The sequence below is a fragment of the Trichechus manatus genome, unplaced genomic scaffold (genome assembly GCF_000243295.1).
Source record: "Trichechus manatus latirostris isolate Lorelei unplaced genomic scaffold, TriManLat1.0 scaffold00242, whole genome shotgun sequence".
NCBI classification, from domain to species: domain Eukaryota; kingdom Metazoa; phylum Chordata; class Mammalia; order Sirenia; family Trichechidae; genus Trichechus; species Trichechus manatus.
The window spans coordinates 2,035,088-2,058,544 of NW_004444178.1; the positions used below are offsets into that span (position 1 = coordinate 2,035,088).

The 23,457-nt window shown below is 38.8% G+C and overlaps 1 protein-coding gene across 1 annotated transcript in view; it reads left to right on the forward strand.

The window, feature by feature from the left end:
• The first annotated feature begins 8,956 nt into the window (after positions 1 to 8,956).
• SCIN (scinderin) overlaps positions 8,957 to 23,457 on the forward strand; it is a 75,661-nt gene continuing 61,160 nt past the window's right edge. The window contains exons 1-3 of the mRNA XM_004389352.3: positions 8,957 to 9,189; positions 14,372 to 14,526; positions 18,826 to 18,987. Of these exons, the coding sequence (XP_004389409.1) occupies positions 8,991 to 9,189; positions 14,372 to 14,526; positions 18,826 to 18,987 (516 nt within the window). The 5' untranslated portion in view covers positions 8,957 to 8,990. The remainder of the gene's footprint in view (positions 9,190 to 14,371; positions 14,527 to 18,825; positions 18,988 to 23,457) is intronic.

A 23,457-nucleotide genomic window follows, 5' to 3' on the forward strand; every position in this document is an offset into this window, starting at 1 on the left:
GCACCCAACAATAACAACATTAAAATAAAAAATAATGGATAAAATAAAACAAACTCTCATCCATTTTTAAAAACAGTATCCTGAAGTCCCAGAGTCCCAAATTTCTTTGGAGAAACAAATTGTTCTCTATCTTTCCTCAGTGGGTCTGGGCTAGAAGCAGGAGCAGCAGGTCTCCAGGAGACAGATAGCTGTTGAATTTTTAATCCTTGTCATTTCAGAAGAGGAACCGGGTAGACATGGAGGTGAAAAGTCCCCCTTTCCCAAGCCTCAGAACACAGTGTTTTCTCAAATACATAAAATAAACTCTCTTAAAAATTCCTTCCAATCAACTGAATAGTCTATATACGCCTATAATTTCAGGGAAGTCTCAAAATATCATGATTTGGGGAAGCTAAGAGCAAAAGAAGTATCAGGTTGCTTAATTTAAACTCACACAAAGAGATGCTGAGTCAAGAAAAGAATTGGCTAAAGGAAGTGATGTCTGGCCAGGTAAAAGGAAATCTTCAAGCCTTAACTTTTTAAATCAACTTACCATTTGATTTAGGTTGATAAATTAACCTTATTTTTGTTAAGTATCTGTGCAACAAAAGTGGTGATCTCATTAAGCTTGACTTCCATCACTTTCTGTGGTCACACAGTTCCAAAATTCAAGTATTCTGAGTAATTGTTGACATATTCATTGAAAATGTGAAGTTATTTTTCATGGGCTAGTAAAGCCAGGGCTACAAACAAATGCACCAAAAACTGAATAAAGTATTGTTGTTTTATACACTTGGAAAAATCAGGCAAAAAAATCTGCTGTAATCTCAAATTATTTTAGCCTTGATTTTGCTATATTTTAAACCTCAAGTATGCTCAAGGTTACCATTTAAAATCACAAATCTCCCTGAGATCTTGATCCATAATCAAACTTTTTTTGGTCATAAGCATTCTCTAATATGTAAACTCATAAAGTAATAATGGTGGCTTCTCTCAATAATCTCACAGGGTTAGCTATTGCCTGTATAATAATAATAAAGATAGTTATGTATATATTTATGATGCATATTATATAATATTATACATATAATTATATTTTATTACGAAGAAAGTGCTGTATCATCCAATAATAACCTGTTGTGGTAAGCAGGTTGAGAGAATCAATTCACTTCTGTCCGACTCTCACGGCACATGCAGCACTTCCTCCTCTGATCCTAACCAGCAAAACTGGGTCAGATCTCACAGGTTAAAGGGCACAGTCCTCCAGACTGCCAAGTCAGCTCAAGACTTCAGACACCAGCCACCAGCCTGGGGCTCCCCATGACACCCTCATTTCTGACCTGCCGGCTGGCTAAAAATTTGGAGGCTTCCTCTTTCCCCTCAGGATGCCAGTAGTAAGCTCAGCAGTTCGACATTAGTCGTAAGCTCAGGAGTTCCCCAAGGGCCCCTCCTCATTTCTTATCTGCTGGTTCCCACTACTTTCTCAGGTTTGATAATTCAGTAGAATGGATCACAGAAGTCAGGAAATACTATATTTAATGATTACAGTTTAATTATAGCAAAAAGGATACAAATGAAGAGACACATAGGGCAAGGTCTAGGAGTGCTCCCAACAAAGAGCCTCCATGTCCCAAAGGATGTGCTACCCTCCCCATGCATCAATATCTATCACCAACCATGAAGGTCATGGAGATTTAGTATCTAGAACTTTTACTGGGGCCTCACTTCGTAGGCATGATTGACTGAATCATTACCTATGTGATTGAATTCAACCTCTAGGTCTCCTCCCCAATGCCCCTGGAGATCAGGCTGATATCAGTCAGTGAGTCTTTCTGCCATGGCCAGCCATTACCCAACATGAGTTGTTTCATTAGCCTAAACTCTCAGGCGTGGTCTGGAGCCTTCAAGGATAATAAGGACTCCCAATAAATGAGGAAGTCCCACAGTTTTAGAGGTTATTTATTAGGTACTAAGGACAAAGATCAAATTTTTGAGTAAGGTTAATTGTAAAACCCACATAGGTTTACAAGAAATGAATTATCACACCAGCAGACATCCAAGAATCAATAAAACCTTCACCTTGGTACTGAACCATGAATGGTGTCTTTATAGATAAAGTATTATGTATAATTTTAAAGTAACTGATTAGTGAAAGGGAAAATTCTAGATCCTGACTGATGCTTTAAAAAAAAAATAGTTGAAATTAAAACAACAAGAAGAACAAAACAAAAACTTTCTAATTTGTCTAGCATGGGCAGGAGGGATGAAAATACACTTCCCTAGGGTATATTTTCATGTTTAGGAAATCATATAATTTTGATAGATACTAGGGCTAAGGGCCTGTCTTAGGCTGAGTTCTCTAGAGAAGCAAAACCAGTAAAGCATATAAATATCTATATATATAAAAACAAACAAACCAACAAACCCATTGCTGTGGAGTTGATTCCAACTCATAGTAACCCTATAGGACGGAGTAGAACTGCCCAATAGGGTTTCCAAGGAATGGCTGGTGGATTGAAGCTGCTAACTCTCTTAGCCACTGCACCACCGGAGCTCCAAATATCTATATTTAGAGATTTATGTCAAGGAAATGGCTCATGTGGTTGTAGAGGCTGGAACGTCCCATGTCTGTGGATCAGGCTGGAGGCTTCTCCTGATTTACATAGCCACAGGAGCTGGTGAACCCAAGATCAGCAGGTCAGACAGCAGAGCTCTTGCTCACAGGCTTCAAAGATCAATGAATCCCAAGATCGGCAGGCAAGACCACAGGTAAGCTGCTAGCTCAAGTCCCAAGAACCAGAGGTCAGAAGAACAGGAGCCAGCTGCAGAATCCAGAACAAGAAAAAGCCCACGAGTTTTGCCAGAGAGTTCACCTATACTGGACGCAGGCCACACCCCAAGGAAACTCCCTTTCAACTGATTGGCTACTCACAGCAGATCCCATTATGGAGGTGATCACATTATATCAAATCTCACCATGGAAGTGATCACATCATCATATGGCTGCCAAACTACATCATAACTGCCAAATGCCGCTGAGAATCATGGCCCAGTCAAGTTGACACACAACCTTAATGACCACAGGGACTTTGCTGATTATCAGTGTTATTTAATTGTGTACTCAAGGCTTTGACATACATTATCTCTTTGAATTCTCGTAACACTGAAGTCTTCTGGCTCCAGGTTCCATGTATATACCCTCAAACTATTTGGTAATTAAAACATAAATATTACAGGTTAGCAGAACTACCAGTTAAAATAACTGTATTTTTAGTTACATTCTTACATTACTGATAATCAAAGGAAAGTAGATAAATAACACACTTGAAACATTTCACTCTCTTGGTAAGAAAGTACACTTCTGTTTTTCACATTTATTTACTTCCAACAATCCTGTGGTCATGATGCAGTGACTGAAATAAAATATGCCACTTAACTCTAAAAGTCTACTGGAGATCACCTGAAGCAGACTGGTTTTTACCAACCCATTCCAATGAGTTGCACAATGAACCAGTTACATTATTTGTCATCGGTATTTCTTTCATTGATTAAACTATGTAATATTTCCCCTTGGGCATTAAAATTCTAGAAGAACACCTGCCTTGGATACAATCACAAAGCCCCACACCAAACCTCCTGGCTCTTGGTACAAGACTTATTCACACTCGTTTTTTCTTCCTGGACTGGGGGACGGTTAGTAACTGATGAAAAAATTTTAAAAAAACATGTAGTTTATTAATCTAAATCCAATTATTCAACTACACCTATTCACATGTATTGCTATAAGACCAGGGAATGAAATAATGAGACAAGTCTCTAAGTGAGTCTATAATCTAGTGAGAGAAAACACACTTTAGAGTGTGGTAACTTCTATAATGTAAGAGCATATCAACAGCATTGGGAGCACAGAGGATGCTGAAATTTAAAGAAGCCAGGGGGTCAAGATGATGAAGATGTATCCCTTTAGTTAGACCTTAAAGAACTGGAAAAGCTTCAACAGACTAAGATGGAAGAAAGGCTGTAATGTGAAGGGGAGAAAATGATCTACTTTTAGAAACCTACAGTGTGAGACAGAGAGAAAGAGACAAGGCATGGAAAAGAAATTGGTAGCTGTTTTAGAGACTTCTGTGTGTGTGTGTAGGGAATGGGTATTCTTTACCTGAACTAGATTCTGGAAACATTCTTGCAGGATTAGGTGTGGAGAAGTGAATTAATCATTCAACAATCTCATTTGAGATTACTGGCATTTACCATATGCCAGGCACCATTCCAGGCTTGTATATATTAATCCATTAACCCTCATAAGAATCTATGATGGTTAAGATCGTGCGTCAACTTGACTGGGCTATGATTCTCAGTGTTTTGGCAGTCGTATAATGTTATGATCACTTCCTTGTTGAGATCTGATATGTGATCACCCCCATAATGGGATCTGCTGTGAGTAGGCAATCAGTTGAAAGGAAGTTTTCTTGGGCATGTGGCCTGCACTGAATAGAAGCAGACATTCTGGCAAGGCTAGGAGGCTTGCTGCTTGCCCTGGACCCTGCAGCTGGCTCCGATTTGTCTCACCTCTGGGTCTTGGGACTTGAGCTAGCAGCTTACCTGCGGTCTTGCCTGCTGATCTTGGGATTCATTGATCTTTGCAGCCTGTAAGCAACAGCCCTGCTGTCTGACCTGCTGCTCTTGGTTTCACCAGCCCCTGCAGCTACGTGAATCAGGAGAAGCCTCTATCCTGACCCACGGACTTGGGACGTTCAACCGAGTGAACCATTTCCTTGATATAAATCTCTCTCTATATATATATTTATATGCTTTACTAGTTTTGTTTCTCTAGAGAACCCAGCCTAAGACAGTACCCTGTGAAGTAATTTCTATCAGTATCCCCATTCCACAGATGAGAAACTGAGACACTATGTTAGGCAACTCACCCAAGTCAACCAGCTGAAAAGTGGAGGAGCCAGGTTTTAACATGGGCTGAAGCCTCTTCTGAAGATGAACGTAAAGAAAGTGCTTCAGTGACTAGAAAGTGGGCTGTTTGAGAAACATGTTGGACAGACTTGTTTAAATGTGGAGATAAAGTGAGAGTGCCAAGTCAAAATTAAATCATGGTGTTAATGAAATTAGGAAGAATAGGAGAAGTATGTTTAGAGGAAATGTTCGGATTGTTTTGAGCATGCCGAATTTGACCAATTTTAGGATTAATTATGTAGTTGTGTCTAGCAGGAAGTTGAAAATGTGAGCCTAAGCCACGACAGGGACTAGAGTTAGGCAAGTGAGACGCTCATTTCAGGCACAAAATTGAAGGGGATTAAAAAAAAAAAAAACAACTCAGTGATCAAAATAAGTAACATTTTAAATTAAAAAAAAAAAATCAAAATTAGTACAAAAAATCCATGATGAAATGATCAAATTTTAAGTAAAAACAAGATCAGTATTTTTCCTTTGCCTCAGGTTCCAAAATGGCCTCACATTGCGCTATTAACAATCCCATCTTTATTCAAAACTTTAATATTTTGTTCATCATGATTTTTTGCATTGATTTTGATTATTTTAAAATATTGCATTTACGTATCATTCATCTTTACTACTGAGTTTTTTGTGTCCCAGGCATGTGCCTCACTCCATCATCCTAGTCTGGACCAAAGGTAGAGGGAATTTTTTACTTTCATCTATACTGATGTCTCACATACTTTGGAATGTTATCAGGAGGGACCAGTTCCTGGAGAAGGACAGCATGCTTGGTAAAGCAGAGAGTGAGCGAAGAAGAGGAAGACCCTCAATGAGATGGATTGACACAGTGGCTGCAACAATGGGCTCAAGGCGCAGGACCCGGCAGTGTTTCATTCTGGAGTACACAATAGGGTCTCTATGAGTTGGAACCAACTTGACAGCACCTAACAACAACAGCATACTGATGTCCATTTTATTTCTTCAGGAATGGAATTATCACTAAAACTGAAACTGAATTTAAGTGATAACTGCAATTTTTTAACTCTCTTAGGCTAAAGCACCATATGTTTTTCTCTAGAGGGAAGAAAAGAACAAACGATTTCCACTTTACAAACGAGGAAGTCAAAGTATTTAATGGCTCAGAGGCAAAGTTAGAATTAACTTCTTGGTGATGCATGGGGCACACTAGATCAGAAGCCTCTCTAGGTACAAGTTAAAAGAACATGAAAATATAAAGTATACTTATGTGAACAAATCTTGGCAAAATAATTTGGATTACAAGAATAAGTTTTTGTAAAGAATATGTGCTTTTGAATTAGACACAGTGGGCTTGAATTGCGCTTTGGCCACTCACTTCCCCTTTGGCAAATTCTGAAGCCTCAGTTTCTTCATCTGTAAAATGAGGCTTATCGTACAGATTTTTCACTGTTTTGGTTGGGAGTAAAAATGAGGATGTAGCTAATAACACTTATCAGGATGTCAGCTGATAACTCATAACCGATAGCACATGAAATATAGGGAAATTCTAAAAAAAAAAATTTTTTTTTTTTTTACAAAGATGCTATATACAGAAGTAGGGATGTAGAGGAGCCACAATGGATAGTGCATCTGAGAGGACAGTTACTGGAACCCCAAAGGACTGAAAGTCACATAGAATTATCTGCCTTGAAAGGAAGAGTGACTTGGAGGCAGCCAAGGAAATAAATACTCTGACCTCACTCTCCTCCTTCTCTTTGGTCTCCAATCCAACCCTAAGCTAGAGGGAATGGGAGCCCAGGTGCAAGTCGACTGCCTGGAGAAGACAACGGGGTGGAAAAAGGTAGACAGGATCTGAAGGGACAAAAGAAAGTGCTCTATCACATAATGACAGCTAATAATTATTGAGTATTTTCTATGTAACAGTCACAAATGCTTTACTTGCAACCTCTCATTTAATCCAAATAACACTCTTATTAGGTGAATACTATTATTTTTCCATTTTATAAACAACTAACTTGAGACTTCCTATGTTTAAATCAATCGCCCAAAATCTCCGTGAACTAAGGATTGAGGCAAGAATTGAATGCAGGCAGTCTGGGCCACAGCCCATCATTGCAGAAGTTCAATAAATGGTAGTGATTGGTTTTGTAATTATCATCGCCCTTATCAAAAGTATTTAATTCCAACTCCTTGATCTAGCAATTACATTTTTAGGATTTTATCTCATAGTCATAATAATGCATGTACACAATGAAGTATGTTTACAAATGCTCTTTGCAATGTTGTATTAGCAAAATACAGAAAAAATGTAAAGGCCAATCGATTTGGAAATAAATTATAGTACATTTATAAGATAGAAAACCATGTGGTCAGAAGAGGCAGCTTTATCTGTATATATATATATATATGTATATATATATATACATATACATATTCCCCAATCTGTTGTCTGGGAAATGTTCCTCCTTTGGAGGAGGCATTTCAAGGATGTTCTATAAGGTCCCTCCTGATCTCAAAATATATATATAAAATACTGATACAAAATACTGTGTGTGTTACCATTCCTGGGTTTTTTTTGTTTAAAAAACAAAACAAAACAAAACATATTCTTGTAAATGAAAGACTATCTCTCTGCAAAAATACACAAGAAACTGATAACTTAGTTGCTTTTAGGGAGAGCAAATGGGTGGCAGGAAGGCAGGATGAAATCACAACTTTTTATTGCACATTTTTTGTACTTGTGAATTGTTTACCAAGGTAATGTGATACCTATCTAAAAATATAAATTCTTTAAGGAATAAATCTAACTGGGCATAATTACTGAACTTCCAAGGACTCATGTAATTTGGGAAACACAGTGAAACAAATTTGCGTGCATAGAAGTCAGCTTTTTCATCCTTTGCATCCTAAGCAATTAGCTTTTTTGTAACAGAATAAAATGTCTCTGCCATACCGGCCTAGGTTAAATGAATGCAAAATAAAGAGTAAATTTCCATCTCTATTCTACAATGCTTTGCCCATGGTGGAAAAGCAAAAAACTGTAAGGAAAACAACGAGCACATTAGCGCCTTGAAGTCAGGTAACAGGTAACTCAAAAGGCAGTCTAAGCATAAAATTACTGCCACCAACACCCTTGCCTGAGAACACGCCTGGGGGGTGGGGGTGGCTGCTGTTTTTCCAGTAATTTCTTGGCCAAAGGAAGCAGGTGGCAAGAGAAGGTGACCACAGATCCTGAGCTCCTGGGGATTTAAAGAACTCAGTTCCCTAGGTAGGACCGCCAGCCTTCCAGGTATTAACTCTCTTCAAGAAACCTGATGTGCTGTTTTTCGTGGCATTTTCAGACTAGGAAGCTCCAAACGGAAACTTCGGCCACTAGTAATGGAGAAAGCATGCTTAATAAAACGATGGAGTTGATGATGAGGATGTAATCTGGGTAGTCAATTTTCTTAAAATGATGTATTAATATTCTGCTGGGACACCACTGTGTCACACTCACTCGGTTCCCTAACGGCAGGGGCTGCTGTCTGCAGAGGACGCCCTGTTCGAAGGAAGACATCCCAAGAGGCCAGGAAGAGCAGCTATAGCTCCTCCTAGGAAAACGCTGACTCAGCCTCTAGAGCTAGTGCACCCGGTCCTCACCTCGCGCCTCCCAGGCCCGTCTGAGACCCAGAAATAACACGATAAGCGGGAGAAAGGGAATAACTGCAGTAAGGAGGCGGTGGGTGTGCACTGGGGGCGCCAAGCAGAGTTTTAATCGTTTATTTCCAACTGTTGGTAGGGAAAATGTTCTTCCTTAGAACAGGCATTTCCAGGAGGTTCCATAAGTCCCCTCTTGATCTCAAAAAGATGTTTGTGACGACGAATCCCCCACCTCCCACGGGAGAAGGGAGTGTGAATTTGGAAGCAACACCCACCAGGGCCCTCGGCCCCTCCTGTTTCGGGGCCACGCCTCCCTGTAGGGAGAACACTATAAAGCCGCAGTGAACAGGGTCCCTCCTGCCGGTCTCGGTTTAGCCTGTACCTACGGTCGGCGAGTCCCGCGCCCTGAGTCCGCTTGCCTGGGAGCATCGCGTGCCAGAGCCATGGCCCAGGAGCTTTACCATGCGGAGTTCGCCCGGGCGGGCAAGGAGGCAGGGCTCCAGGTCTGGAGGATCGAGAAGCTGGAGCTGGTGCCGGTGCCCAAGAGCGCCTACGGCAGCTTCTACGTCGGGGATGCCTACCTGGTGCTGCACACGACCAAGGCGAGCCGGGGCTTCACCTACCGCCTGCACTTCTGGCTCGGTAAGGGGCAGCGGGCAGCACGACACAGACGCGCCAAGGTCGGGAGAGGCGAGGTCGCTAGGGTCTAAGATTTGCAAGCTGGGGGACCGGGGGGGGCCAAAAGGGGAGTCAGCAAGTCGCGAGTTGCAAATGCAGGGTGCAGGTGAAGTCGGGAGCCGATTAACCTGCTGACCTTGATCTTTTTCATATCCAGTTCCCAGGAGTTGGGGCTGCTTCCTCTGGCTTCTCCCCCGTCACCTTTAAGACTCGAAACGCTTCTCCTTGCCCAGAGCCGGTGCTGGCCCAAACCCGCTCACCTTCCAACAAGTTCATTCCTCGTTCCTTCTCAGGGTGGGGATGAGGTCAGACAAGTTCGTGGACTTCTGCCGCAGCTGGCAGGAAGCTCCTTTTTTTTTTTTTTTTTTTTGCCCTTGGGCATCAATTTATATTTCTGTGCTAATTGGGAGGATTAGTGTCCCGGATCGCTTTAATCAGGATTCTGCCTGAGCCACGCTGCTCGAAGGTTTGACGAATAAATCCGACTGTTGACGAGAATGCTGGCGACTTCTGATGGAGGCAGAAAAAATACACTATTATCTATATAACTAAATAGCTCTATATAGCTAATTTGTTTATTAAAGTATTTGTTTAGATGGGCTGCTTTATTATTAATAATTGTTAATTTATTTTTTATTAATTTATTTTATCAACGACACAGGGTGGAAAAAACGGCTCCTTGAAGCAGGAGCAATTATTTGGGACTGCACTCGCGCCAGGCTCTCAGGACACTGGGCCTTGTGTGTTCTACTTTTTCCACTTTCTGCTTTTACCCGTAAACATCCTGAATGTTCAGCCTCTGCCTATGAGGTCCTGGGCTAGTGGGCACACCCCCTCCAACAAAATGACGGTTATCTGAGCCTTTTACTTTTCTTGTAAAACTAGCTTTCGTCCCTTGGACTTGTGCGTGTGTTGGTCGAGTTTAGTTTTATTCCTGAGCTTAATGGGAAAACACACAGACACACGTTTTAAGCCTCTGAAAGCCAACACTTTTTATTTCTAACATTTGAGGAAGATGTTAGGAGATAGTAGAAAATATTGAGAAGTGATGTTTTCCTCAACATAAGCAAACACTCTGAGCAGGCACTACAAATGAGACATACATAGAGAAAGGGCTATTTTAACTATAACATTCAGTATTAAAAACTTGTGCTTACTTAAAGAGACTGAATCTGAGTTGCAAACGTTTTGTTTTTCCCCATTGTAATGTCAATATTCCTATTATAATGTTATAATATACAGTAATCTATATTTTATACCAGAAAACACCTAAACCTTAATATATAACCTATGACCAGGAATGGGTGATGCCAGGTGAAACAGTCTTTCCATCCAGAACTTGGCTCTGAAATGAATAGAAGTATCTGAAACACCACATTTGTCATTTGGATGAAGTAAAATATTAAAGAACTCCATATCATGCTGTAGACAGAAGTAAGCTTTACTTTATCAGAAGACTGAAAAACAGCTATGAACACAATTTTTAAATTCTGTAAGTACCTCCCAATAAGTTCCTTAAGCATTGCGTTTTGTAGAGTCCACAGATTCACTTCAACTTTTATTTAATTATTCATTTGGTGCTCGTCAGTTTAAAAAAGTGGACTAGAAAATGCTTTGGGCAGAAACATTGGATGATCTTAAAGCTCAGCTAAAACTGAATAGCATGTTAATGGCAATTCATTCAGAACTATTCAATGTACCCAACACTGTGTAGAGTATTTTTTAGATATAAATAATTGATGAACCTTTCCTGAAAATTCATAACCTCAAAGGTGTAATAAGACAAACACAAAGAGTGATATGACACAGGTAGAATGTGATAAGTACTGTGAAAGACACACGAAGTGTCTGGTTATGGGAAACAGAAGGCTTTGAAGAAAATGATGGGGATTGGATGGTACTTGCACCAAGAGAAAAATCATGGGGAACATAGACAAGCTTCGAGCAAAATAGTCAACAAGCCCTTCAGATAGAATTGTTCAGCAGCTCTTCCTACTTCATTTCCCTGAAGCAAGCTGAATTTTACCCAAAATATTCTACTCTAAGGCCTGCGGGTGGAAAAGACAGATTAAAAATTCCAGGAGGCGAGCTGAAAGTTCAGGAAGAGAAAAGGTTTGATTAAAGGAAACAGTGGGAAGGAAGAGGAAAGAGAAGAGGTGAAGTTAAAGTCAGACTGAGATGAAAAAGGTGCACAGCATAAAAATGCAGAAACAGTAGGAGGAAGAAAGGGGAAGCAGGAAGAAGTGGAATTTAAAATGAGAACGCATAGAGAAAGAGTCGTCTTTCCAGGTCTCTCCTTCAGTGTTTCCATGATATCTTTGCATATCTCAGATTATTTAAAGTACTACCATGTATCAGTATCTACTCATGTGCCTACCCCCTTAGAACAGTGTAACTCCTTCAGGGAAACAATTCGTTTCATTTGTGTTCTCGCTGCCTTACACAGGACCTAACACAGAGAAGTTACACCATATTGTATTTATTGCTATAAATATATTTATGCTAAGTTTAGAATTGACAAGGAAAAAGGGTGAGGGCAGATGTTTGCAGCATGGGTCAGTATGTGACAGAGAGTAAGTAGTTTTACCACCTAGCCCTGCAAATTGACATGAAGCTACAGGTAACTAGAAGCACAAAACCCTGTTGCCGTCTAGTTGATTCCGACTCATAGCGACCCTATAGGACAGAGTAGAACTACTCCATAGCGTTTCCAAGGCTGTAACCTTTACAGAAGCAGATTGCCACATCTTTTTCCCGAGGAGTTGCTGGTGGATTCTAATAGCTGACCTTTTGGTTAGCAGCCGAGTGCTTAACCACTGCACCACCTGGGCTCCTTAGAAGCACAAGGTGAGTGCATTTAAACTGCTAGGTATAGAGTTGATTTTTTTTTTTTCTTCAAAGAACACATGACTTATTAAAGACAACTTGTTATCAGTAGCGTTGATTCAAGGAAGAAAACAGGTGAATAAACATAAGCAGACTAACATTCTGACCATCTGGAGTTAGGTCTACCGAATTCATACACTCCAATCTGTGAAAGTGTCGAAAGTCCTGAGGGTAGTTTCCCAAGGGCACTTTGGCTTGGGCACTCTGGCTCTCTGGGGGCCTCCCATGAGAGTCTGGGGAGGGGAAATTGCCAGGGGCAGATCCTTTCCTCAATCAATATTCCACTGGGGAGCTCAGCCTAACCAGGACATGGTCCCTATGATCTTGACCTTCACCCTAAAGTCAAGGAGAGGGCACTGGACACAGATCTGCCACTGAGGCAATTAGATGCAGTGATTCAAGTAATAAGGCCCTGGGAGGGAAGGCAGGGGGTAGGCAAGAGGAGAGAATGTATCAGGTGTCCTGGGCTGTGTCTGATGGGTCCCAGGCCATGGCTGAACCATCAGCTGACAAATCCTGGGATGACGGTGGACTGAGCTAGTTGGAAGCAGTGTGTCGAGCTGAAATGATTTTTTAAGAAAATCAGTGTAAACACTTTTAACTTATATGCAACAAATTCTTATGTTTGTCTAGTCACTAACCTATTTTTTATTGAAATTTTGATGGAGATAATTATATATTAACAATGCGGGTGTAAGAAATGATAACAGACACATCTCCTGTACAGTGTACCCAGTTTCCTCCAATAGTAACATTTTGTAAAACTATAGTATAATAATCACAACCAGGATATTAAAATTGATAGAAGCCCTCTGTCTTATTCAGATTTCCCCAGTTTCAATTGTACCAATTCATGTGTATGCGCTTAGTTCTATACAACTAAACAACTGTTTGTGTAGGTTTGTATACCACCACAGTCAATATACTCAACAGTCCCATCACCAAAGGATCCCTCATGCTGCCCTCTTGTAAACACATCCACGCCACCCTATGCTAACTAAAATTTTGTCGTTTCAAAAATGTTAGATATATGAAACCTTTTGGCGCTGACTTTTTTCACTCAGCTTAATTTCCTGGAGAGTCATCCAAGTTGTTGCATGTATTAATAGTTGATTCTTCATGACTGAGTAGTAGTCCATGGTATTGTGTTAGAGAATACTCGAACACTGTTTTGGAGTAAAACAGAGAGGTTTACTAAGGATTCAAAATCAGTTTGAACCGGGAACTGCATGGCCCATGAAAATGAAACTATGGAGACCGAGGCATGATAATCCCACAGATATTTTTATACAGTTCAGATAAAGAATGAGGGTACAATATTCTGGTTGGTTTTCAGGCAGTCAGAGAAGTTAGAGATGGGCTTTCTCAAAGCAGGGCTTGTCAGTGATTGGGGGGTAACATATAGGTGGACTTCAGTGATTGGAGACTTATCTTAAATTGCAGAGGTACATGTGAGTAAGGGGGTACACAAGGGATCACAGGACAATGACAGGACATGCTTTTCTGAGAACATGTTATTAAACTGCTTTCTCAAGCATGACTTTTCCTGGGGGGTCCTTGTAAAGATTTGTAGATAATGCTGTGTGCCAGCACCTCTAGGAACAAGCTTTCGATATCCTGCATCTATTTGACCAGAGAGGAAAATACTTCCTTTGGGGTATATTTTTAGGATGGCTAAAGGTTAAGCATAGGAGAGGAAGACTGCTATTTTAAAATTAAGTTTGTTCTCAGGCCTGTGCCAGGGTCCTCTACTTATACCAAACGCCTCATATAATTTTGGGGTTCTCTCTCTCAGTATGTAGGTACTACGATTTGTTTAACCATTCACCTGTTGAAGCCCAAATATTGACATACTGGCTTATTGGAAGCCTAAAGATTAATACTAGTAAAGGCTAAAACAAATGCAAAATGTTTTTATAGCCTGATCTTACTGACCGCACCAAATGAATGCTTATCTGAATCCTACTGGAATATATTGCTGCATTATCACTCCTAGCATATCTAGACAGTGGTCTTTTAAAAAAAAAAAAAAGTTTAAAGGAATTATAAAAAGCAGGAACAAAAACAATTCATTTAGTTATTGGCAAAATTATGTTTTATACTGTTGGTATTACACTGTTTCAGCTAAAAGATCTTTCTGTAGAAGTTTGTTGTACTGATACGCAATTCAAAGAAACGTTCTGATTTCTTTGATATTAAAAATTCTGCCTTAAACATTTTTCTTGCTTGATAAATGAAGCGCCTTCATTTGCTGTTGCAGGAAAGGAGTGTACCCAGGATGAAAGCACAGCAGCTGCCATCTTCACTGTTCAGATGGACGACTATTTGGGTGGCAAGCCAGTGCAGAGTAGAGAACTGCAAGGCCATGAGTCCACTGACTTTGTCAGCTATTTCAAAGAAGGTTTGAAATACAAGGTAAACAGGGCTCTCAAACAGGATTCCCTTTTTTCTCCCCCTGTCCATTCACAACTCACGTCTTCATACACTGAAAGTTTGTTGAGTGTGGGGCTTTTTGTTTGGCTTTAATCTGTTTTTTTCAGTGATGTATCCCTAAGTACCTGGAATAGGGCCTGACACACAGTAGGTTGTCACTTGATTCAGTTTTATTAGGTTAATTGTTAACAGTTAAAATTAAGAGCTCTATTTATGTCTTCGCAAGAAAGCCCCTTTAACATTCCCTAAGTTTATTTCAATAATTAAATATTGTTAACAAGAGTAGTTTTCTTTCTTTTTGTTTTTTACTATACTATTCTAGAGAATCTCTGAATTTGCAGCAAATAACCCAATACTTAGGAATCTCAATTGTTGTGGACTATCTTAATACAATATTTATAACAATTATAACTTCAGTTAATGCAAAGAACTATACACATATTTCCCAAATAGTGTGGCTTGGTTTTAGAAATGATACAAGTGAAACCACTGAGCTGAACATACGTATGGTTTAGCCACACAGACACAAATGTAAATTCAAAGCATACACACAATTTATGTGTACAGGCCTGAAACATCAGTAATCAGTTGGCTTTGCTTCTGAAAGCAAACAAAGAAACAAACAAGTAAAAGTAAATATTCTATCCCTTTAAGGCAACCTTCAGTAAAGGATATTTTTCTCTGGAATTCTCTCAGTGACTTTTGCAGACTAATAATCCTTTACTTCTCCTCTCCCTACCATAGGTGTTCTGTTAAAATGTGAGGAACACCCACTTTAGACAAACATTTCAGAAACAAGCCCGTACAAAAACATTCTCCAACAGGTGTTCTGCACACTCCACCACCCCACTCCTCGAGCATATCACCCTACTGAAGACCTAAAACCTCAGAGCATTGGTTCCAATGCTGGAACAAATTTTTAATTTAAAATTACTAGAATTTTGAATATGTACTAAATATACCTAGTATACCTAAATGTTCAGTGCCTCGCTTGAATATTTTGTGATACCATTGAGATCAGGACAAAATACAAACGCATTCTTTTTTCTCTTTTGAAATTAATTTTTCATTCTATGAACCTCTCTAAATATGAAACTATTAGCTCTCATTTTATTTAAATCATGTTAGTTCCCACATCTTATGACCCTGAAACTTCCCTTATTTCAGTGAACTCAACGTTTTAAGTAAGCTGGGTCTTGTTACTAAAAGCATGTGCTTTAGCATCGTCTTAGTTGTAAACCCATTTCTGCCGCATATCACTTGCTGAACTTTGGGCAAGTACTTAAGCTTCCTGTGCGCAATTTCCTCAAATGTACAACAGGAATAATAACATCTGCCATATACTGGTGTTGTAAGAAATTAAAGATTAAATTAAATAATAAAAATTCCGACCCAGTACATGTTTACGTCCCCAGTCAATAGGGACTTATTAATCCTACGAGCAGGATTTCTGAAATCAAACTTCTGCATATGTATTTGAAAGTGGAGATGATTAAAGTAGCTTTGCAGTTATTGGATAATTATCTCCTAATTATCAATTGTCAACATTAAAACCACTATAAATCAGCATTTTTAGAAAGAGGATACTTGCAAATGGAGGTCAAATTTATCAGCAAAAAAATCAGTTCACTGTCTTATCATCTGAGGCACTGAGCATATGATAATGTGTGTGGTTGCAACAATGGGAAATGTGGAGGCAGAGATAATTTACCACCCAAAATAGCAAAGACTACTATGTTATACTTAATTTCATCCCATCATTAGTTTCAAGTTTATAGGAATGTGCTAAACACTTCATATATATTATTTAGTCCAAATAACAACCCTGTGATGCAGTTTCTGTCATTACCACTATGTAATAGATAAGTAAACTGAGACTTTGAGAGGCTATGTAATTTGCCAAGATCTCATGGCGTGGGTGGCCATCTGATTCCAGTGCCTGAGTTTGTAATCATTGTATTATGATGCACTCACCATAAATAAATGGTTCCAATGCTGGAACAAAATTTTAATTTAAATTACCATAAGCAACGGGATATTGTGTCTGTCTGCAATGTGCAGAACTTGACAAAGTCTATTATGATCAAGTCAGCGAAAACCCGATGTAGTTGCCTTATGTAGTGTTAAACTTGAGCTAGGAAATATTATCTCATTTGATTGACTTGTGTCATTTCCCTCTGAGTTGTTTTTTTTTTTTTTGGAGGGGGGTTGTAAAGAGTAGAGACTATAGAGGACTATTACTTTCCTCTGTTCCCTTAAATTAAATCTCTGGCTAATCATACCGTTTCCAAGCTTAAATAAGACCTACCCTCAGCCATGATTGTAGATGGTGACCATGGTAGATAGTAACCATCAGACATATGTCTTCAAGCCTGTATTTATGGTGCTGCTATTTAGAGGATCACTTCCTCCCTGCTCCCCGCCCCCCGCCCACTCCCTTGCTTATATTCTGCCTTGTGAAAGTAGAAAAAGGCTAAGAGTTTCTAGGGTTAATTCAAATAGTATTCACCAAGTAACTACTTTTCGTCTAATACAGACTTACAATGCAACGTATAGTTTTTCTTTTGTGCATTTGTGGCATCAAATATTAGAGACAAAATTAATTTTTAAAATACTGTTAAACTTTCAGAGACTGTATATTACTCTGAAGGAGCACTGATGGCAAAGTGGTTAAGTGCTCGACTGCTAACCAAAAGGTTGGCGGTTCAAAACCACCGGCCGCTCTGCAGGAGAAAGATGTGGCAGTCTGCTTCCATAAAGATTACAACCTTGGAAAGCTTATGGGGCAGTTCTACTCTGTCCAGTAGGGTTGCTATGAGTTGGAATCTATTCCACAATAATGGATACATTACTTTTATGGTTCAGAGTATGAAATTAGTCAGAATGTTATATATGTATCCTCAGTCTAAGTCTGCTTTATATTTTACAGTTTATTTTCAGGTCAGAGTGTTTTTATTGTATTTTTTATCTGATCATATTGTACTTACACTTTTTAATCTTTTTGAAATGGCCAAGAACAGTAGTAAATGGATGAAACCATATTTCTTTTACTGGATAATACTTATTTTTTTTTCAACCAAGAAATGTAGCAATCTTTGTAAAATTATGGACTGGGCATCCATTATATATTTCTTAAAATTTAATGTCGTCCTGAAATCAGCATTTAACTTTATACCAACAATATCTTTTTATTTATGAGAGCCTTTTCCTGAAGAAAGGTGGAAATTTAAAGTCAATGGAAACTTAAAGAAATGTGGGAATGATTACACATACAGCTTAACTTCTGATTTTGGATTTACTCTGATGTTTATATAATAAATGTCAAAGTGAGATTATTTGGTAGGTTTCTTATATAGCTAATTTTCTTGCTATATTATCATCAGAGGCCTTTGATTTATAAGTGACGGAGAGTTTTGCTTACCCTGCATCTTAATTATGCACATTCCTTCATAATTAATTGTGGAAATAAAGATCACGGTTCCTAACATTTAAAAAAAAAGTGAAAAAGTGTAAGATGAGTGCAAATAATGCAAGAAGAGGTAGCTGATATATTGAATATTTTTTCTTCAGCATATCTTTCATTTGATGTGGTTTATTTTATTTTGTTTTGTCTTGTTTTATTTTGGTTGGTGATATGCTACCAAGATACTACAGCTCTCCTGATTTAGGGTATAAATACTCAGGCCTAGCATAGGTAGTGAACTCAGTGCACCAGGAAATAAAGGAGACCGTTGATTCTTTTAATGTAAAAACAAACTCCATAAATAGGAACAGCCCATACCTGGCCAGCACTCAACTCCCCTCTTCTGTCCTAACACTGTGACAGTGGGAACTTTTGGGCTGCCTTGCTCTCTGGCTGCTCCTCAGCTGTATTTGTGACCTCTGACTCTCCTGTAGCCTCCTATCACTTTCTTCCCTGAACTCTTCCTCTGTTTGCTCACTAAATCATTAATTCCCAAAGGGCAAGAGCTATGACGTCTTTTTGTTTATGCAGCAGCGTTTTATACACTGAAGATTCTGAATAGATATTTACAGTTTTAAGTTGAATTGTTAAAATAGGAAGGTCAAAAACCCCGCGTAAAACAACCTGTTGATAATTTAGCGAGGAATTTTCTCTCTATCGTATTTAACTTTTCTCATGCACTCAGGTGGCTATTTTGTCTTGGCCTGCTAAGCATAGTTTTTGCACTGATAGCTGTGGATTTATAAGCTGCTGTGTCAAGTTAGAAGCGTCATTAATTTTCTCTTTGTTGTGTTTTGTTTCTTCCTCCTACTGATCAGGCTGGAGGTGTGGCATCTGGACTAAATCATGTTCTCACAAACAACCTGACAGCTGAGAGGCTCCTACATGTGAAGGGTCGGAGAGTGGTCAGGGCCACGGAAGTACCCCTGAGCTGGGACAGTTTCAATAAGGGTGATTGCTTCATCATTGACCTTGGAACAGTAAGTTTATATACACATTTAGACTTCTGAAGAAAAATAAATTTTCAGATAAAATCAGATGTCATTGAAGACAATCATTTTTTTTTCTACTCACTTGGAGGAGATCAGTGTGTATGAGAGATGCAGTTATATCACATGAATAACTGGCAAGTATTTAAATGACACATCAAGTTGAACTTCAAAGTTTTTGTTTTGTTAGATTTAGAAAAGAGTAGTGATTTAATTCTTCCTACCATAGAACAGAAATTGAAGGATCTTAAATGCATTTCCCCTTCTCTCTGAACAGAGCTTCCTCTAATTATATGTGTATTGTATTGTGTGTTGGAAACAAAGTTTGAGGGGGAAATTGATTCCCCCAGCAGTCAAAGGTTTTGAAAGACTCTTTTATTTTAAGATTTATAGGTTCTAGAATTTAAAATGGACCTAGGGTAGGTTCTGAATAGGCTCCCTGAGGAGTTTTGGGAGGATATTTTAATTCATACACACGTACACACACACACACACGTGATAACCAGTTGCCATCAAGTTGACGTCCAACTCACGACAATCCCATGTGTGTCAGAGTAGAACTGTGCTCTGCAGGCTTTTCAATGGCTGATTTTTCAGAAGTAGATCTCCAGGACTTTCTTCCAAGACACCTCTGGGTGGACTCGAACCTCCAACCTTCCAGTTAGCAGCCAGCCGCGTTAACTATTTGCACCTCCCAGAGACTTCATAGGTACACACATATATTTATATATATTATAGATAAGGGTGCCAGTAAAAACACCAAGTGTCTTTTAATGGGATGGGAAATGTATGTTATGTCCAAATTACATTTTCTTCCAGAAAAAGAGGCTCTTCTAATGTCAGCTGTACTTACTAATCATTATTACCCTGACAAATAAGTATTATTGCAAGGCCTTGTACTAGACCTTAGTGGGTAGGATTTAAGTTGTATCTTTGAAAATTAGTAAGACTGTAAAAAGTAGAAATAAAAGACATTTCTGCCACTGAAAGACCATGTGCGAAGACAAAGAAGGCAGGAAAGAACAGGTACATAGTGATGACGATGATACCATCATTCTCCTCTCACCCTACACATCAGCATTCTAAACATCATGCCTCACATTTCTGGGCCAACATTGTATTACTTGAGCTGTATTACTGTAGTTAGAATGAGGCTTGGATTGACTCTTAAACTTGCTCAAGCTTGCGCAGCCAGTAAATAGTGAAGCCAGGATTAGAATTTATGTATGTCTGACTCCCACCTAAGGGTTTTGTTTTACTGCCTTTCTTTGGGTGGTATTTTGGGGGTAAACCTGGAAAGGAAGTTTGAGAGCAGGAGGCAGAAGCCAAAGTATATCTCATATGGAGCTACACAGTCAAAGTTCTGTTGCAGAAATGTTAACCTGGCAGCAACTCTGAGATTAAATATGTTAAGGTTCTAAGTGGTTTAGAAAATGACCTCAAGCTGTAAACTTCTATAGTTGCTCTAAGCTAGGGTGTACCTTTAGTTTTATTACTGCTAATGTATAATCCGACTGTCTTGGATCACACTAGAATGTGTGCAAAGTTGAAATTAAAATAATATTAATGTCCAAAGTACAGTTCTCTGTGTCACACACACTTAGGCGTCTGCATCCAAAATGGCAGTACTTTTGCCCTGAATCTCACAATAAATTTCATGGGTATATCCTTTTAAACTTCAAATGCTAACCCATTCCCCAGCCAGGCTTAAGACTTGATTCTCAGCTTTCGGCAGAAAACAGATACTATTCTATCCCTCCATTCCCCTGCAATTAAAAAAATACGATTTATGCAAATAGATGCCCACAGGTATTATGAAGCCACACAGTTCCAAAAGAGTTACAACATTCAGAGTCTCTCAAAGCCTATGTGAAATAATTGTCTATCTCAACTTTCCTCTCAACCACGTAAACTTCATGGCTTTTTATAATAGATAAAAGAGAAAAAGGAAGCATCAGTTCTCTTCCAACTTTACTGTAAAAGGCAAATATTGGATTAAGTGATTTCTAGTGAATTGGGGTTAACTTGGTGGCAACTGGTTTTTAGAGCCCCTAAACAAAACGGGCATTTCTCACTGACAATATTATTCATCACTGCAATGGCAGTGATATACTTGCATGCATATAATATAATGCAATTGCTTCATAAATTCAGTAATCCAGTTAATTATCATGAATAGCTTCCAATTCAGCTTTCCAACTATCTGTCTTTAATCTTGGGCAAATCATTAATCTCTCTGAGCCTTAGCTTCCTCAATTATTTTTTACATCTTAACTGATTTCTGATGTCACTTCCAGCCTTAGCTGGTTGTGTATGATTCAGTCTCATCTGACACACAGTCACATCTTGGAAATAGCAGTTATCTCAGTTTCTCATGGCAAAACAAAGCTTTAGAAAGTTGGAGCAAATCTCTTGCATTCATACAAGCTGAGTGGTGACCCAGGATAGGACCTGGGTTGTTTTTATTCCTAGTTCATACCCTTTCAGTACACCAAGCTAACTTGGTAGTATATAAGATGGAATGTTTCTGTAGCAGAGTGATTTGCTATGGGTTCAGAACCTGTACGCCCCAGAATTGATGATGGCTACCATTTTGTCTGACTGAGAATGTGCTGAAAGTAATATTGTTCATTAAATTATTATTTTGTGAAAGACCAGACTTAATGGTCTGACAGAGACTGGAGGAACCCCTGAGATTACGGCCCCTGGACACCCTTTTAATTTAGACTTGAAGCCACTCCTGAAGTTCACTCTTCAGCCAAAGATTAGGCAGGCCTGTAAGACAAACAGTAACACACATGAGGAACGTGCTTCTTAGATCAGTCAAGTATACGAGACCAAACGGGCAACACCTGCTCAGAAACAAAGATGAGAAGGTGGGAGGGGAGAGGAAGACTGGACGAGTGGACCTGCTGAACCTTGGGTGGAAAGGGAAAGAGGGAGAGTGCTGACACAATGTGGACTGCAGCCAATGCCATGAAACAATTGGTATATAAATTTTTGAATGAAAAACTAACTTGCTCTGTAAACTTTCACCTAAATCACAATTTTAAAAAATTATTATTTTGTAGAACAAATATGAACTGAGTTTCTATAATGAGCTAGATAGCTGGGTGCTGTGGTAGACAGGTTGTGGTGCTAGTGGCCTATACTCTCTTCTCATAGGTAATGTTTGTCAATGGGAATATGACCTACAAACTAGGCTCATATAATAGGGACAGCAAGGTTCAAGGACATTCATCTACCCAATAGTGAATTATCTTTACTTTATATTACTTTATATAGGAGTTAATTATCAAGTCCTCTCCAGCTCTCAGGCCTATTTAAAGAGACATTTGAAATGATTTTATTGTAGAGGTTATTGTGCTTGTTATATTTATATTGTGGACATTTCCTACATCCCAAAGGAATATCCTAGTAGGAATCAAGCACTGGATTCCTGCATACATTAGAACAAATATCTATGTGATCTTTGGTTATATTACTAACCTTTAACCAGTTGGTATGTCGCCAAAAGTTTCTAAATGGTAATAAGATCTGGAAACTTTGGTGATAATATCTGGAAACAGTAAACAAAGAAGGACATAGAATTAAAATTTTCTGTGCAATAATATTTTAATAGGAGTCATTGAGCTAATTATTCAGCTTCTGCATTAGAGGACACAGAGGAAGTCAGTGCATTTTTCTTTAAGTTTGTTTTAAGTAGGCTAAACATCTAAACCAAAAAAAAAAACACCAAACCTGTTGCTGTTGAGTGGATTCCGACCCATGGCAACCCTAAAGTGTACCCAAAGAAAGCCATCTCGTGAAACCTAAGGTTATGGATATAACCTAAATCCTGTATCTTGATCATGTTTGAGGGGTGTCAGTTTCTTTGATAGTCACCGTTATTAATATGATATCCCGTATACTTTAGAAACATTGCTCTTTTATAGGATTTCAGACTATAGTAAATAATGCTTAGACATGACAATGTAACCTCCTCAACTTGAGGCATGAGATTTTACAAACAACATTTTAATCAGTTTGATAGTTAAGGAAGTCATCAACATTTTAAAGTATGATTTATATAAATTGCATTATATTTAGTGCATTCTCAGAAAATAATACGGAACATGGCTAGATCTTAGCATTTTGGAATGTACTGAGTCTTTGGAAAGTGTTTCTGAATATACATTTTAAAGTTGATGAATTTCTTAATTATTATTTTATTTTTCCACTATTTTTAAGGATACACTTAAGGGGTATTTGTAGACATTAATAAAATCACATCTAAAAATATTGCAACAGAGGAGTGTTAAACTTGATACAACATTAATGATAAAAGCCCATATTCTCAAAATTTGGGATCTAGGGTTACCTGTTTTAGAGATATATGTCAGAGGAGAATCAGATCTACGGTGAGTTCCTAATGTAGGCTTTTGCATGTTCTGTTGCTGTGTTAACTTGTTTGGTCCGTTT